At 44.6% G+C, this 16,644-nt stretch overlaps 1 protein-coding gene across 2 annotated transcripts in view; it reads left to right on the plus strand.

Annotated features, from left to right (window-relative positions):
* Window positions 1–1,082: 1,082 nt before the first annotated feature.
* Window positions 1,083–16,644, plus strand: part of rbpms2a (RNA binding protein, mRNA processing factor 2a) — a 120,704-nt gene continuing 105,142 nt past the window's right edge. Inside the window, exons 1-2 of one of the 2 annotated variants that reach the window (XM_073025005.1) lie at window positions 1,083–1,200; window positions 2,466–2,636. In XM_073025005.1, coding sequence (XP_072881106.1) covers window positions 2,583–2,636 — 54 coding nt within the window. In that variant the 5' untranslated portion in view covers window positions 1,083–1,200; window positions 2,466–2,582. Of the gene's footprint in view, window positions 1,201–2,465; window positions 2,637–4,664; window positions 4,743–16,644 lie in introns of those variants that run through there. The other variant, XM_073025004.1, reaches the window with a different exon arrangement.

Raw genomic sequence — 16,644 nt, forward strand, 5'->3', positions numbered from 1 at the left:
TCCTCTCGTCACTACCATCAAGGAGGAGGTACGGAAGCCTCAATACCTACATTTGAGGGTTTAGCAACAGTTTTTCTCCTTCCGCCATCAGATTTCTGAACTGACAATGAATCCATGACACTACCTCACTACTTTTGGGTCCCTTTTCGTTATACTTATTTTTTTTTGTATATATTAGTTATTGTAATTTATATTTTTTTATATATTGCTGCTACAATACAACAAAATTTCACGACACAAGCCAGTGACATTAAACCTGATTCTGAGTGGACTCTTCGAGTCGACATCATTCACCGGGACCGGAAAGAGAGGAGGTAGCCCCCCTCTCACCTGGATCCACCTATTATCTGCCAGCTCTTCTGCTCACCCTCCCCCCGCATGTTTTAAGACAAGCAGTCTTCCCCCTTTCTTTCCAGTCCAGAAGAAGGGCCTCGACCCGAAACGTCCAGTCTATTTCTCTCCATGGACGCTGCCTGACCTGTTGAGATCCTCCAGCACTTTTTTTTTGCATCACTCTAGATTTTCAGCGTCAGTAGCCTCGCCTGTGCCTTGAATTTAAAGGGCATGGGATAGCATCCCGAAGTTATCTAAAAATAGGTGACCCGGGAACCTTCCAGAATATTTTCCTTTTCAAGGCAAACTCCTAAGCAATTTAGGAGCGAATTCAACCTCCCATGCAAGCTAACATGTTTACCTTTGTGCATTTTACTTTTCGGTATAACTGATGTCACCACTGTTTACGCTACCTTGTATTTCATGTTCGTAAAAATATTTACCATTTTTTACCGGCTCTATCTTGCCCTCCCAAATTCCACACAAAAATGCCTAAATTTGTCTCGAGCCTCCATCTCCTGGGAGTAATCCAGGCAGGAAACAATGAGCTCTTGGAGTCGGAGGTTTAATTGCTCCTATATATGGAGTTCAAAACTGAATAAATGCTTAATCAATCACGCATTACTCCGCACACAGGCCTGAGAACCAAACTTTTTCAAAGCTTCTAATAATCCTCCTTCCGCGCACCCCCGCCAAGAAATGACACTCTAAAACAAAAATCTTAATATTTAACCGGCGGTTTTGACATTACGAAGTCTTTTCTTTCTAAAATATACAGAAATGTCTCTGAAGGTCAGAGAGTGGCTGTTCCTTTGCTCGGGGTGTCCACCAATCAATAACCATTACTTGGAAGGGCTTACCGTGCCTGTAAGTGACACTTTTTTTTGTCTTCAAATATACGGATCTCCACACAGCGACAATTTTTTTGCCCCTTGCCGGAATATTCCCGGTCCCGCACCCCATCCCTGCAGGACTCTTCATATGCGTGTTTCGGGGAAGATTTTTATTCGCTCTTAAGGTATATTTGTAGCTACAACACTGTTGTAAAGTTCCAATAATGTATAATAAACACACAATAGCACCAGAGGGAAGAGGCTCGCATTAACTTTGTAAAACTCTCCTGCCCAGGCGCGCGATTTTAAAAAAACCTTTTCAACCGCTCTGTGTTTATATATTTACGGTAAATGGGGATTACTTAAAACTCCCAGCATGATATCTGCACTCAACAATCTGGGGCAGTGTGGGATCCTTACAACACTTTAATGTGTCTCCAAATTCCCACTGTTGTTCTAGAGTGACATTACAGTGCTGTATTTCAAAATGAACACATCCCAAAACTACACATTCCAAACCCTTTTGGAAAATCCCCCTTTACAAATACGGATCAGTTCTGTGGGAATAATACTTGGTGAAGGCGAATCTCTGAGGTTCACTGCACAATGCGAAAGAAAACACCGGGTCTTTGCTTCACTATTACTTTCCCAGCGGGTATAACGTGCGAGAAGGAGGGATGTTTACAAGGTGCAGAGAGGAGCAATTCCCCTTGCCAGCAAACAACAAGTTAAACTCCACTCCGCCTGAAGTGATCACAATCGGTTTAATCGTTCCACCATTTAAACATCCCTCGCGCTCTTTAAACTTCCTCGCTCGATGTATATACAAGCGGCTCAATCACCAAACACATCAAAGTTAACTTTTAAAACAAGAGGGCCACGGCGCGGTCTGATTGGCGCCGGGTTTCCAATGGAGACCATGACGCAGGCGGGGTTGGATAGTCTCCCAGCTGAACTAGATTGTTACATTAAATTCCGGCCAGCTTCCTCGTTGATGATCAAATTGGAGAGGAGTTTCGCCGGGCTAGGAACTGACCGCCCGCCTGTCGTTTGACCAATTCTGCTCCTAATTGATAACAAGCACGTGAACAGCATTGATGGGAAGAAAGGGGTGGGATTAAAGGGACACTGTTTTACCTTATTCACCTTCACAGCGCACCTCCATGCACTTGGAACACCTTTAGGGTTTATTTTTTTGTAGTCTATTGTGGTGTATGGTTTATCTGTTTAACCAAGCATAATCCAACCATTCTCTCTCCTCACGGCTCGCCGCTCTGCTGTCTATTACTTTGAAACCAGATCTGACCTCGACCACCACAGACCCCAGTTGATATTCTTTGCTTTGGGGGAAATCATCGCTTATCGCTCCTGGAGACCACGACGGAGAACGGGCAACCTCCAGAGGAAAGTTTAAGTATGAGTACGAAAGGCGATGACCACAACAACAACAACAACAATAACGAGGAAGAGGTAAGGAGGGAGTGGGATGGGGAGAGGGGCGCGAACCCGTGTGTGTGTGTGCGCGCACTTTGACTGCATCTCTCCGCTTTCACCCCCGATCTTTTGAAGAGTTCACGCAGTTTCTTTTCGTCTCTCCAGTCTGCTGGAATTCGTAGTCGAGCTTGTAGGGGGAGGGGTTCTTACTTAAAACCAATGTAGTTGTAATGTACAAGTTTCGGTCTTGTAAATCCTGTGAAATATCCCTTACTCATGTTGAGTGAAGTAACGGGGAGCTGTCTCTCAATTCGCACACCCACACGAATTAAAATGTTGTAACATCGTTGTGTATGGGTGAGAGAAAGGCCCCTTAAGGGGGGGGGGGTAAAGTAGTTAGGCTGTATTAGAAACTAATTGATAATATGGTAAGGTGGTGCGATGCTGGTAACTCAGGGTACGTGGGCGATATTGTCTACACTTCCCGCGATCTAAAATGCTTCAAGCTAGCTAGTCCAGCAGGCAGACGAGTTGTTTGTCCAATATTGGCTACTTTTGTGTTTTTTTTTCATGAACGCCAACAGCTCGTTGGAAATGCGGCGGGAGCTAATCTCCCGACTTGCACTGAGAATGCCTGTTTACTTCTCCAGAGGTGACGGCAGTATGTTTTTTTTTAAAAAAGCAAAACACATTATACTGCCGTCCAGATGTGAGTGAGGCTGAGGTTTTGGTATCTCAGACACGCTATAGTTCGGGCTTGAGTCCTGTTTCTGCCGCCGTTTGGAGTCCCTCTCCTTGTATAGGAAGTGATGCGCAATTTGATCGGCAAACGTGCCAAGTTGCGTAACCTGGGCCACGGGGTCTCGTTCCCCTTTCAGCTGGGATTGAATTTATTACTTCAATTCTGCTGGTAGGCTGAGTGCATACGTAACTATTTTATCGCTAGTTAAAATGTATCTAAGCGCCAGGATCGCGCTTTCCCGTCTACAAGAACAACGAACGGGTATTTGTTATGTTCCGCCTTGTCTCCCAGATATGCGAGAACCGCTAATTCCCTTCCTTGTGTGCACGTGGGGAGGGTCAGTTCCAATTTCGCATCTTCTCTCCCCCCCCCCCCCAACTTTTGCATGAATCTTGTATCAATAGACCACTCGGCCCATAAGACTCATTCAATCACTGCTTGGTTTTACGTTGTTTTGCAGTTTAATTCAATTCTGCCCCCGGTTGTCCGCTTAAGCTGGTTAACTTGTGCAGTTTCTCGGAAGTAGAAATATTCCCTTTATTGACACCATATTACCGACATTGTTAATGCCGTCATACGGCAAGCCATTCCATTGGCGATGCTCGTCGTTTCCACTTGAAATTGATAAGACGGGGGTTGTATTTGGATTCGGGCCGCTCTGGGTGGATCGGGACATTGAAGAGAATGTTGGTAACGTTTTTACTTCGGCTGGTCATTTCCGTGGATGCTGCCCGAGCTGCTCAATTCCTCCAGCGTTTTGTGTGTGTGTAACTTTTTAATTGCTTTCGCTTCAATTCCGTGGGGGAGGGGTTGTAGGTTGACAGTGAATTGTCGTCCAGCCGGAGGATACCGTTTAATAGTAAAGGCGACAAGCAAATGCTCAAATCTAAACTCTTTTATTGCAAAATAAAATGCCGCTGTCGGACCCGGAGTCCCCATTCTCGAACATATTCCACCTGAAGGGAGTTAACTGACGCACTTCGCCGCCGAGTGCATTCTTTTTGTGTTCATGACACCCCCCCCCCCCCCCCGTAATGTTCCTGACCTTGCTTGCTGACTGAGTTAAATCGGGAGTTGCAGGTTTTGAGAGCAGCGGAATCCAGTGCAATTCATGAGAATACTCTACAATTGCTTGTAGACAAACGTGCCTGATTCCCAGGCAGGTAGTGAGGGCGAAAGCTGTTCGTTGTAACTTGTGCCTCTTAAAGATGTGATGTAAGCTCCTGCATCGAAACTGCAGCTGCGTTTAAGGCTAATGTTGGGGCCAGAATAAAATGCCGATGGAATTGCACTCGCAAACTTGCCAGACGAGTTAATTCCTCCGGGTGCCGCTTTCGATGACAGTCTTCGCAGATGGATCAAAACACGCACAGAAAATGTTTCCCGCCCTAACCTTTACTGTAAGTCTCAAAGTCGTGACACTACGATATCTCAGGAGCGTTACCCTTTTTGGCTCAAGTTATTCACCACCCACCCAAAACATCGTCTTATTGTGCCGACTTGTGTCCAGCCCTGGGTGGCTTAATTCTACGTGTCAAGAGACGGGGTCAGTCTGTGTTGGAGAGGAGATGGGATCCTGTTTCCCAACAACGCAGCGTCGCTCATTGGGTGGGATGTGCGCGCACTCGCGGAACATGTTTCAGCGTCGATGGGGAGCGCGCAGTTCGGATATTGTTGCTGGCCTGAGGAATTTCAGGAATCTGGTTACGTTTTTAGGGGCGCTGTAGGTCTCTGAATCCCGTTTGCCTTGAATACAGGAAACAATCACGTGTCTTTTACAACACGTGTAACTCTTTTAAGCTGCCAGTTACAAGGAGACCACCCTCTTTCTTGAAGGAAAGGTTCGAATTTCCAACAAGTGGTCTACGGGGTAGATTCTGCTTCATTAACCCAATCTCTTCTGCCCTTTTCGAAAGGGTGGTTTTTCCCTGGGAAATTCCAGCAGGAAATTTTGGGATTACATGAGTCATGTCTATCTGAACCAGTGGGTACAATTCCGTGTGTGTGGTAAAGGAGGCCTTTCAACCCATCGAGCTCTAAGCAATCCCATTCCCCACTTGCTGCCCTGCAGCCCAGAATCTCTCAGGCCACTCGCAGCTAGTTCTTCACTCTCCAATCTATCTACACCAGGAATTTACAGTAGCCAATTAACATAACATCTGTTGTGGGATGTGGGAAGAAACCAGATCTGGGGAACAAGCACATACTGTACAGGCAACACAATAGCTAAGGTTGTGATTGATGGGGGATATTGCAACTGAAGTGATAGTTTTGTACCATTATGCACCCAGAAATCACAGTACGGATTAGTGTGCAGGACCAAGAGCCAACTAGACTAAGTTGTGTGTCAATCCTGTCTCCTTCCTCCTGTTTCACTACCCATCATTGTACATGTTATAGTCAACCAGTGCAAACAGGCCCTTCAGCCCACTATATCTCTGCTAGTATTTGTACTTGTCTGGCAGAGCATGCACAAAATGCTGGAGGAACTCTGCAAGTCGGGCAGCATCTGTGGAGAGGAAAGGCGATGAGCCTTTTGTATTGCTCAAGACTTGCATGATCTGTTGTGATCACAAATTGTCCGAGCCACAAAGCTGAATTGGGTTCATGGGCTTCTCTGCTTTGGTTCATGTATTTCTCCAGATCCTCAAGTGAGTAGTGCATTCCAGATTCCAAGCACCCTTTAAGGTGGGAAAGATGTTCCTTGAGTTCCTCTGAAAAATTTTTTTTCCATAATGGAGAAAGATTTTTGCTGTCTGCCTCCTCTATCACTTAATTTTTATACCTCAGATCACTGCCCCCTCCTGCTCCAGGGAAAAGGCCCAGCCAGTCTCATATTTTCTTAGATCTGAATTACTGTTAATAGCTGGATATCTGCTGAGCCCTAGTAGGTAGGTATGTCGCATCCTGAATTATTTCCAGGTAGCGGACAATTTCCTTCCACGCCGCTCTGACGTATTGAGAAATCGCATACTAGGCAAGTTACAGCGGTGGTTTGCCATTGCCTTCTGCCGGGTGAGTTTTAAGAGATCACCAGCTGAGCCTAATGTGTAGTTAAACTTGTGCTGACTACTGCACTCGAATCCTAAGATCTGGAGACCCATAGAGCAGATGCAGGCATCTGCTGGTGGAACTTGGCTGGGTCCGACAGCAGCTGTGATGGTCAACATTTTCGGGTTGTGATGTCGGCTGTCCGTTTCCCACCATGGGTGTAGCTGGTCAAAGGAGAAAATCTGCAGGTGCTGAACTTCATAGCTACACACACAAAAAAAATGCTGGAAGAACTCGGAAGAATGCTGGAAGAACGTGCCAGGCAGCATGTATGGAAATGAGTAAAGAGTTGACGTTTCGGGCTTGACCCTGAGTTTGTCTGGCTGGATTTTTTTTTGGCTCCAATGCCAATATCCAGCTGAAGACTTGTGCAATACAACAAAATTATGCAACTCTAACTGTTGAAAAATGAATGAAAACTTTGACTTCTCAAAGCTCATTAAAGATTCCTGTAGGCTTAACCTTTCCAATGTTACTGGTCCCTTTGACAAGCACTACAAACACTACACGGGTGGTACAGTGTGAGCTTAAGTGTTCCACAAGGTTTCATTTGGTGCTCACTCAACCCTACCCCCCCCCCCCCCACTGTTCATATTGGATATCCCCTAAATTCTCACCCCAACACAACCCATTAATTCTATATTTAAAGCTCCCTAGTCACAGAAATGTAAAGTGCCAGTGGTCTGGATGCCAGTTCTCTTCCAGAAGTACAAACGTATCCATGTAATTTGTGGTGGTGGAAGTGTTGGCAGATGTGCAGCACGTGCATTTACACCCAGCCCGATTCTGGCCATTGTTGTAATTAAAAAATTTAAGCAGAGTTTGTAAATCCAGTTCTGGGTGCAATGTATTTATAGATGTTTCCATACAACAGCTTCCCCTGTGTGGAGTAGTGTACTATTTGTTAATTGAACTTAAAAGCCTGAGTATTTCTTTTCAAAGTACATATGTCATGTACTACATTGAGATTCATATTTTTGCTGGTGTTCACTGTAGAACAAAAACATAATGAAAACTACACAATAATCAATGTGCAAAAGAAGAAAAAACAGTGCAAATGCAAAATAATAAATACTGAGAACAAGTTGAAGTTCCTTGAAAATGAGTGCATAGATTGTGGAATCGGATCAGAATTGAGGTGTGAAGTTTACACCGGTTGAGGAGGCCGATGATTGCAGGTTAATAACCATTCCTGAACCTGGTGTGTGTCCTTAAGGCTCCTGTACCTTTCTGTTGGCAGCAGTGAGGAGAGACCATGGCCTGGATGGTAGAGGTCCTTGATGGACACTGCTTTCTTGTACCAGCACTCCTTGTGAATGTGCTGTATGGTGGTGAGGGCTTTGCCTGTGATGGACTGGGCTTACATACTCTAAAGAATTGAGTTGTCGCAAGAATTAGTGATGACCAAAGTCGACAATCTTAAGACCAGCAGTTGCACTAACTGGCAGATCATGCATTGAGCTTGGCACTGTTTTGCCAAAGTTTTGCGTGTGCTTTGAGGAATCTATACATGGAGTTTAGCTGTTGAGTAGGCACTGCTGGATTGCTGCATTTTCAAACGTGCTTGTGTATATCTACAGCATAATTGAGGTGATTTCAGTCACAACTAGACGAGTAAAACAGGATGGAAAAACCCTTTGCCTGTGTGATCCATGCTGATAAAGATCTCCATCTAAGCTGGTTCCATTTCACTCAACCTAGCCATGTATCCATCCAAGTACTCTTTTGAATGTTGTACCTGCCACAACCACTTCCCCCTAGGGGTTGTCCCACATGCACACCACCCTCTGAAGAAATTGCCTCTTGGGTCCCTTTCTCCTCTCTCTTTAAACATATCCCCTTTATTTTTGGTCTCCTTTCCCTGAAGGGGTTGGGGGTGAATGGGTGGAGAGGACAGTGAATGCACACAATCTAAGACCTTCATGACTTTATTCATCTTTCATGTCACATCCTCAGACTTTGCTCCAAGGAATAAATTCCTAGCTTGCCCAACCTCTCCCTTAACTCAAACCCTTGTTCTGGCAACATTCTTGTAAATCTTCACACACTTTCCAGCCTAATGATATCTTTCCTATAAACGTTAATCAAATCTGTGTGCAATACCACAAATGTGGCCTCACTAATATGTTGTACTCTCTGCAATATAAATGTCCTAGCTCAATACTGAATGCCCTGACAGAAGGCCAGTGTCCCTTCATCACTGTCTACTTGTGAGTGATAACCTGACAACACTGTCCAGTATAATTTTTTTTCTATTATTGGACATTCCAATTGTGGAATTGAGCAATGTTGGTTATGGCTATTATTTTGGCCAAGCCTTAATGTTTCACAATAATGCAACTGAGTTCAACTTGTTGCATAGTTTCAGGATAATCTTGTTTAAAACCTTGTTTAAATATGATCTGGTGCCTAATAAATATTGCAATATATCAATTAAAGGGGCAGTAACATTCTGAATTGAGTTAACAATAGAATCTTTAGGAAGGAAGCAGTATGGTGTATTTCACGTTGTATGAAACTATTGAGAAGTGTCAATGCACTTGGTACAAATGATCTGCTTGAAAGTGATTAGCAGGCTGATGGGGACCCCAAGTCAGTCCCTTGGTGCTTAAATCAGCAGCTAGGAGGATAGCTGGATGTAATGGATTTAAATCTGGTTTGTTTGCACAAAGGTTTAGTTTTAAGAAGGACCAATCCTGAGGGTTTTGCTCATGTGACAAGTCTGAAATTCTCTTTTCCTCTCTGATAGCTGCATTAATTTTGGATGCCAGCTGTTGTATTTAGGTGCCTATTGCACAAAATGATTTCCTTTGAAGTCTCAGTCTTTTAAAAACTATATCTGACAAGTTTTCTCCAAACGCTGTTTACTAAATGTTGACGCAGACCTCAGTGCCTTTTTAGAAGCATTCACTTGATATCCTTCATTTGAAGGATGCATGAAACTCCTAATATTGCATCTTCTGTTACACTTGAGCTCTACACGGTCCTAATTACTTGTTTATAATTGGGCAATGTGAACAAAGCCATCTTTTATTGCACTGAGAAAGTCGGTGATGAGCTGCAGCATGGGGAGGGGGCTGGAATTTGTCTTGGTGTCAATGATGAAATGGATATATTTCAAAATTTGATAGAGTAGGAGTTGGAGGACAGTAATAGTGATATTCTAAGTACCTGCTGTGCCAACTCAGTGTAGTGTACATACTACAACCCCTTGGGTGCAGGAAATCACTTTCAGGATGGATGGTGTCTAGCTTGAGGTATTGGAGCTGCCCTGCAGGCAAACAGCATTCTGTCTTCTGTAAGAAGTAAAAAGACTCTGGGGTGTTAAATGGTGAGGCTTCTGACTTGTACTCACAGATTGTGGCTGGTCCACTGATTCATGGAAGGTCATTGAATCAGATGAGGTTGGTTAGGCCTGTGTTTAGCAACTCCCCAAGAAATGACCAGCTCTAACCATCTTCCTCCGGGAGACACGAGTGAGTGTTCTTCTGAAGGAACTTGGCAGGTCAGTCAGCATCTGTGGAGTCACTATTTCAGGTCAAAACCCTTCATCTGGATGCCTATCAAAGTTCTACTAGTCTCTGTCATTCTCAGCCAAACACTGCTGTCATGCCAAAGGAAGTTCTCGAATTGAGCTATTTGGTCTGTTTTGACCAACCACCTAAGGGGGAAGCTGAGTAATCCTAGTGAAACCAAAGTGGCATTGGAGTTGGGTATTTAGTAACATGACAGCGCTGTCAGTGACTCCACTTAGCTGATTAGACTGTAGTAGTTGCTCAGTTTGGGATCTGTTCTGCATTTCTGAGTAAAACACAAAACTACAAGATCAGCTTGGCTAGAGATGTGGGTAGTTTTGAAAACGCAGGTCGTCAGCTATACCGTGAAGATCTTGAAAACAAGATTCTATCTAGATGTTGGAAGTCCTGAGCAATGTGCACAATGCTGGAGGAATTTGGCATGTCTGGCAACGTGTATGGAGAAGAATAAGCAGTTGACATTTTGGGCTGAGTCCAATGAAGATGTTGGTCACTTATATAGTCCTTGTTCCACCCTCTGCTTTTAGCCACTTTTTTAATGGAGGAAGACTAGCTTCTACGAGGTCATGTTGTGAAGCAGTTGAATTAGTTGACCTACTTGCTGCTTCTACCTGAAGATGGTTGCAAATGTTTTAGCCTGCACACTTATTAATATGGAGTCTCATTCCAATGTGAAGTTGTATTTACAGCATACCCGCTCCTGGTAAGCTCAAAGCCCTCCTGTCTTCCAAACTTTAAGGCTTCTTGCTGCCTTGAATTTTGCACAGCCTATGTCCTTGTCTGTTCAGCTCTGAGTTTTGGACTTCATCCTCCTGTTTTTTTTAAAGCCTAATTCATTCGTTTATCAATTGAGCTTTTGGTTGCTTGGCTGAGTGTATTCAGTGACTCAATCTGTTTTGGAAATAAATTATGCTACATGTAAACGTTCTTGTTTTAAATCTGAAGATGTTATAATTGTCTTGGAGAAAGTTCAAAGGAACCTTGGTCAATTTTCACCAGTATTCAATTGATGGTTTTGCTAGTTCTGCATAGAAGCTATTGGTTTCTGTTTTAATAGTTGCGCTTGGTCTTGTGCTCTTGCACAGTTGAAGGGAGCTGAGGGTTACATTGGAAAGATGAGTTGTTACTATAGAATAGATTTAATGCCAAACATGAGAAAATATACGGATGCTGGAGATCCACGCGACACAAAATGCTGGAGAAACTCCGCAGACCAGGTAACATCTATGGGAAAGAGTAAATAGTTGACAGTTCAGGCTGAGACCCTTCATCGGGACTGCTTTATATTGATGTGCTTTTCATCGGGCTGCTCTTTGCAGAGAATGATCTGTGCTTTTGCTGAATGCTGGAGTAGATAACTGATGTTGGGCATCTAGTAGCTGAGGGACAGAACAATGCAAAATGACGAATGGCCATACTGGTGTGGAATTGCTGGAATGTCAGTGTCCCTGCTCTAAAGGTTTTCGTTGCCCAGGTGCATTAGTCAAGACTAAATCATGTCTAGTGGAATGAAGCTTGCATTTTAGATCTAGAATTTAATGCCAGTACTACCAAAACTGGTAATGTTTTTGGATAGTTAAATCTTATCAAGCAAACCTCCTCTAATAAATGGCCTTGTATGGCTATATCCAGTGTGCATGCTCACTTGGCTATAATCAAGCTGCCCACTTACCAAGCAGGATAAGACTGCTACACATGATTCACAGGAGGTTTAAGCTAGGCTGCCAAACTGCTATTTTTGGATCAAAACTTCCATAAATTGACTTGCAAGTGTTAGCAGCTTTTTGAAATGCTGTGTCTGAGCCTTCCACACTTGTTTTTCCCCCACTGGAGATCTTTTTAGAGTTATTTAATGCTTTCACGAATGATGGAGTGGCTTGGTTTCTGTGTGGTGTTAAAATGAGAAACATTTTTGTTTAACTTTCCCTGAAGGAATGAGTGTTGACATCATTAGGATGTGAGAAAAGCTGCAACTAGCTTTAACCACAACAGGAGGTAGATTCTCCAGGGTTTGATCACTCTCGGTAATGGTGGCCACAGAACGAGGCACTGGCTACGTTTGGCATGGTGGAGCCCATGGAATCCCACCCTTCAGGAAAGGGATTTTGCCATGTGTAACTCCTGACCTAATGTGATTGCCTTGTATCACAGCCCTCTGGTTCTGCTGAGCTGTTACTGGGGCAACATCCTATTGCTGAAGGAAACCATGGTGTCCTGAGAACAGAAGTGACTTGATTTTAACATGACTTTCTGATATTTAGTATCTTTCTACGTTTCATATAAATTTGCATCCAATTACTCTTCTAACACTACATGTCTGTTTTGTCAAGTCAAGCTCAAGTTTGTCATTTCGGCCATAAACTGTTGGTACAGTACACAGTTAAAATGAAATGACCCTGGTGCTACATGAAACAACACAAAACTACACAAGACTGAGATGGCACAAGGCTACACTAGACTACATAAAACAACATAAAAACTGTACTAGATTACAGACCTGCACAGGACTACATAAAGTGCACTGAACTGTGCAGGCCAGTACAATAATTAATAAACAAGACAATAGGCACAGTAAAGGACAAATTACAATGTCAGTCTAGACTCTGATGGTTTGGGGGAAGAAGCTGTTGCATAGTCTGGTCATGAGAGCCCAAATGCTTCAGTACCTTTTGCCAGTACCTCTTGCGATCCGAGACCTGGTTTGCAATTTCCAAACCAGGCAGTGATGCAGCTGTTCAGGATGCTCTCAATACATCCTCTGTAGAATGTGGTTTGGGGGGGGGGGGCGGGGGGGGCGGGTGAGAGATGGACTTTTCTCAGCCTTTGCAGAAAGTAGAGATGCTGCTGGGCTTTCATTGCTATGGAGATGGTGTTGAGGGATCAGGTGAGATTCTCCACTAGGTGAACACCAAGAAATTTGGTGCTCTTGATGATCTCAGCAGAGAAGCCATCGATGTTCAGTGGAGATTGATCATTCCATGCCCTCCTGAAGTCAACAATCATCCCTTTTATTGTTCACATTCAGAGACAGGTTGTTGGCTCTGCACCAGTCTGTTAGCTGCTGCACCTCGTTGTTCTTGCTGATGAGATGCACCACGGTCGTGTCATCGGTGAACTTGATGTGATTTGAGCTGTGTGTTGCTGCACAGTCGTGGAACAGCAGTGGACTGAGCACACAGCCCTGGGGGGCCCCCCGTGCTCAGTGTGATGGTGTTGGAGATGCTGCTCCCGATCCGGACTGACTGAGGTCTCCCAGTCAGGAAGTCTAGGATCCAATTGCAGAGGGAGGTGTTCAGGCCCAGTAGGCTCAGCTTTCCAATCAGGTACTGAGAAATGATTGTGTTGAATGCTGAACTGAAGTCTATGCAGCATTTGAGCATGTGTCTTTGTCCAGGTGGACGGTGGTGGTGGTGGCGATGGCCTCGTCTGTTGAGTGGTTGGGGCGATACGCGAACTGCAGGGGGTTCAGTGAGGGGGGCAGCAGGGTCTTTATGTGCCTCATGACGAGCCTCTCGAAACACTTCATGATGATGGATGTGAGTGCAACACTTCATGATGATGGGTGGTAGTTGTTGAGGCAGGACACTGAAGACTTCAGCACGGGGACAATGGTGACAGCTTTGAAGCATGTTGGAACGAGAGTGCTGCTCGAAGATGGTGAATATGTCACTGTACAGAAATCTTCTGTTACAGTGGAAAAATCTTGTGTATCATTGATACAGATCAAATCATTACAGTGCACTGAGCTAGAATAAGGTAAAGCAATCAAGCTACCAAAAAATTAGTGCAGGTAAATGATAAAGTGCAGGATCATAAATGAGAATCCATCTTGTACGAGGTCCATTCAAGAGTGTTACCGGGGGATAGGAGCTGTCCTTGAACCTGATGGTATGTGATCCAATGGGAGAGGTGAGAAGAGGGGTCTGGGGTGGGTCGGATCTCTGATTATGCTTGCTTAACTGAGGCAGCCAAGTACAGGGGTAAAAGTCCATGGAGGGGAGGCTGGTTGCTGTGTGCTGAGCTGTGTCCACACTCTGCAGATGTGCAGAGCATTTGCCATACTAAAACAGTATGTGTCCAGTCAGAATGCTTTCTATGCTACATCAATTTTAAAAACCGGTAAATGTTGATGGGAGGCATGCTGCATTTCCATAGCCTTCTGAGGAAGAGGAGGGTTGTCTGTGACTTCAGTGTGGTTGGGCCTATTGAGGGCAAAGCCTGAGTGTTTCCAAAGGGCACATCTACCCAGATGCCAGTGTTGGTTGCAAGTGGGGGAAGCGGTCTTTTGTGGAATAAATTCCAAAGTGGGAAAAGTTTACGTTTGCTGATGTTTGTGTTTTTCCCCCCATCTTGACATCCGACTGGGATAAGAACCGTAACACAGGATAATATCTTTAAAATATCTTGCATTGTCTCAAAATGGGGCCCGCTGTCCCCTGCAATCGAGTGTTTGTTGGTATTCATGTGCCTGCATACTTCGCTCATGAGAGGCCATTTGGCCCTTTGAACCTATGATGATAGTTGGAATTTAAGTCCTTTTGTTTCTGTAAACCATTCTCATCAACTCCCCACCAATTCTCCTTCTAACTGCATGACTACTGTAAATTATCCCTAATTAGCAGCCGACCTTTGATATATGGGGAGACTGAACATGCTGGTGGAAGAGAATGTCTGTTCACAGAATGTGTTGTTACGTATCCTGTAACTGGATCACTTACCAGCAAAGATAGAGGTCCGCTGAAGTCTGATGGTACCATTTTTAAACGTTTTTATTTATAAAGGGGCACAAAAGTAAGGTTGATACAAACATTCAGATAATATACGTCGTCAATACTCAATCTAAAGCACGGGTATAGTAATAATCAACAATTCGAAGTAGCTCTATCGTTTGTCTAGGAGTAAAACGATTGTCCGATGGAAATATAAAAATTCTCACCAGTTCATGAAGGCTTTTAGCCGTTTGAGGGACCGCTGGGTGTTCATGGGTTGGAGAGAGAAAATAAATTTGCCAGCCTGTTGGACTCAAATCGTGTTCGAGAACGTGAGTTCCCCATTGTCAGTTCGGAATCCTTTTCGGGGTTATTAGCCACTCGATTCCCTAGCTAGGGGAACCAAATCACATGTGGCTCCCGAGCAGCTTCCCGTCCTCACGGGAGCGATGAGCGATGGTGTCTCCGTCTGGTGCGTCGCTGGAGTACCGCCTCCTGCAGTCCCCTTTTTATCGTGGCTGGCAGATTTGTAAATGTCAATCAAGGTAGGGTGATACAATCTCCACACCCCATTGCCCGAGGGGGTCCATGTCCCTGATAGCTGGCACGTACTATAGAGTTGCAATTCACACAGGTGCCTCTAAGAACAATGGTCAACTCCGTGGCATTGTGTCTCATTTCCTGGGTCCAAGACCTGAATTAATAGCGATCTTGCGATTCTCCGGAAGGAGGGGGCTGGTCCCGCACCCTTCGGCCCTTCAGAGCTGTGGTACATTCATAACAGTGTGAACTCCACTATGCCGCTTGGAGTTGTCAACTACGGAGCCATGCGCCCTGATTCGGAAAATGTGATTGTCATAAAACGCCCATTATCAGGGCAGACGTGATGTGCTGAATCACTTGTTTTTTTTATGATACGGCTCTCACCTCTGCAGTAAAATAGCTCTACTTGATCTGTAAAGAGGACCAGTTGTCACTTTCCTCTGCTCAGCTAAAATTTGAACACTGGGTACAGGAATCTCCTGTCTCAGTAGCACTCAGAACGTGATGCTTCTACCGAGGTGAGTCTTGTCAGGCAGTTTTCATGGCGTTACTTTGCTGAATGCCAGTCGTATTATATTATAGATTATTTGGCCCATTATCTTGATGTTTGAGATGAGAGGTTTATGATGGGGGGAGTTCCCAATCTTCATGCCATGGGCCAATACCATTAAGCAAGTGGGTCTGTGGACGCCAGTTTGGGGACCCCTTTAAGAAGATGTTGCCTATTGCCGCTGGCTCAAATCTCCAATGTACCGAAAGGTCATTCACTGAATAGCCTAATTCTGTTCCTGACACATGGTATTATCAGTAATTAAAGGGAGAAGGTAGGAGAATGGGGTTGGGGGGGGGGGGGAATAATAAATCAGCAGACTCAATGGGTCAAATGGCCTAATTCTGCTCCTTTGGCCTATTGAGTCAGCCCTGCTGTTTATCAACCTCCTCAATTCCATTCTCCTGGCTTTTCCCCGTAGCCTTTAACACCCTTACTAATAAGGACTTGGGAGTAGAATTGGACTGTCTTTGGGTCTTCCAGAGTCAAGTTCGTTGAGTTGATGTTCCTATACTGAAGGATGTCAGATGCTATCTTGGGATACAGGATGAATCCACTCGAGTCCTGTGGTGGCCCTCGAGGGAACTGGAGACAAATGGGGCAGGTGGTTTGAGGTGGTGCCTTCAATTCCAAGGACTTTATTTCAAGCAGTCACTGACCAGAGGTCCCTGGGATTGACTGGGATGTTGTATCCTTTAACGGAAACCATAAGCACACCCTTGAATCCTTGTCCAGCAACTCCCATGAAGCAGATCAGTAAACAGCCCAGTGGTTTTGTTACCTTTTTGAAATTGCTATACCTGCCATATTTTTAAACTCTTGAAGGTAATGGCCTCTGTTTTGCTGAGTTGCAATTGCACTTTTTTCTCGTACATACTGAACTGTTTAAGCTGGGTGCCTTCAAGTCACTGAA

Source organism: Hemitrygon akajei, chromosome 21, assembly GCF_048418815.1.
Source record: "Hemitrygon akajei chromosome 21, sHemAka1.3, whole genome shotgun sequence".
NCBI classification, from domain to species: Eukaryota; Metazoa; Chordata; class Chondrichthyes; order Myliobatiformes; family Dasyatidae; genus Hemitrygon; species Hemitrygon akajei.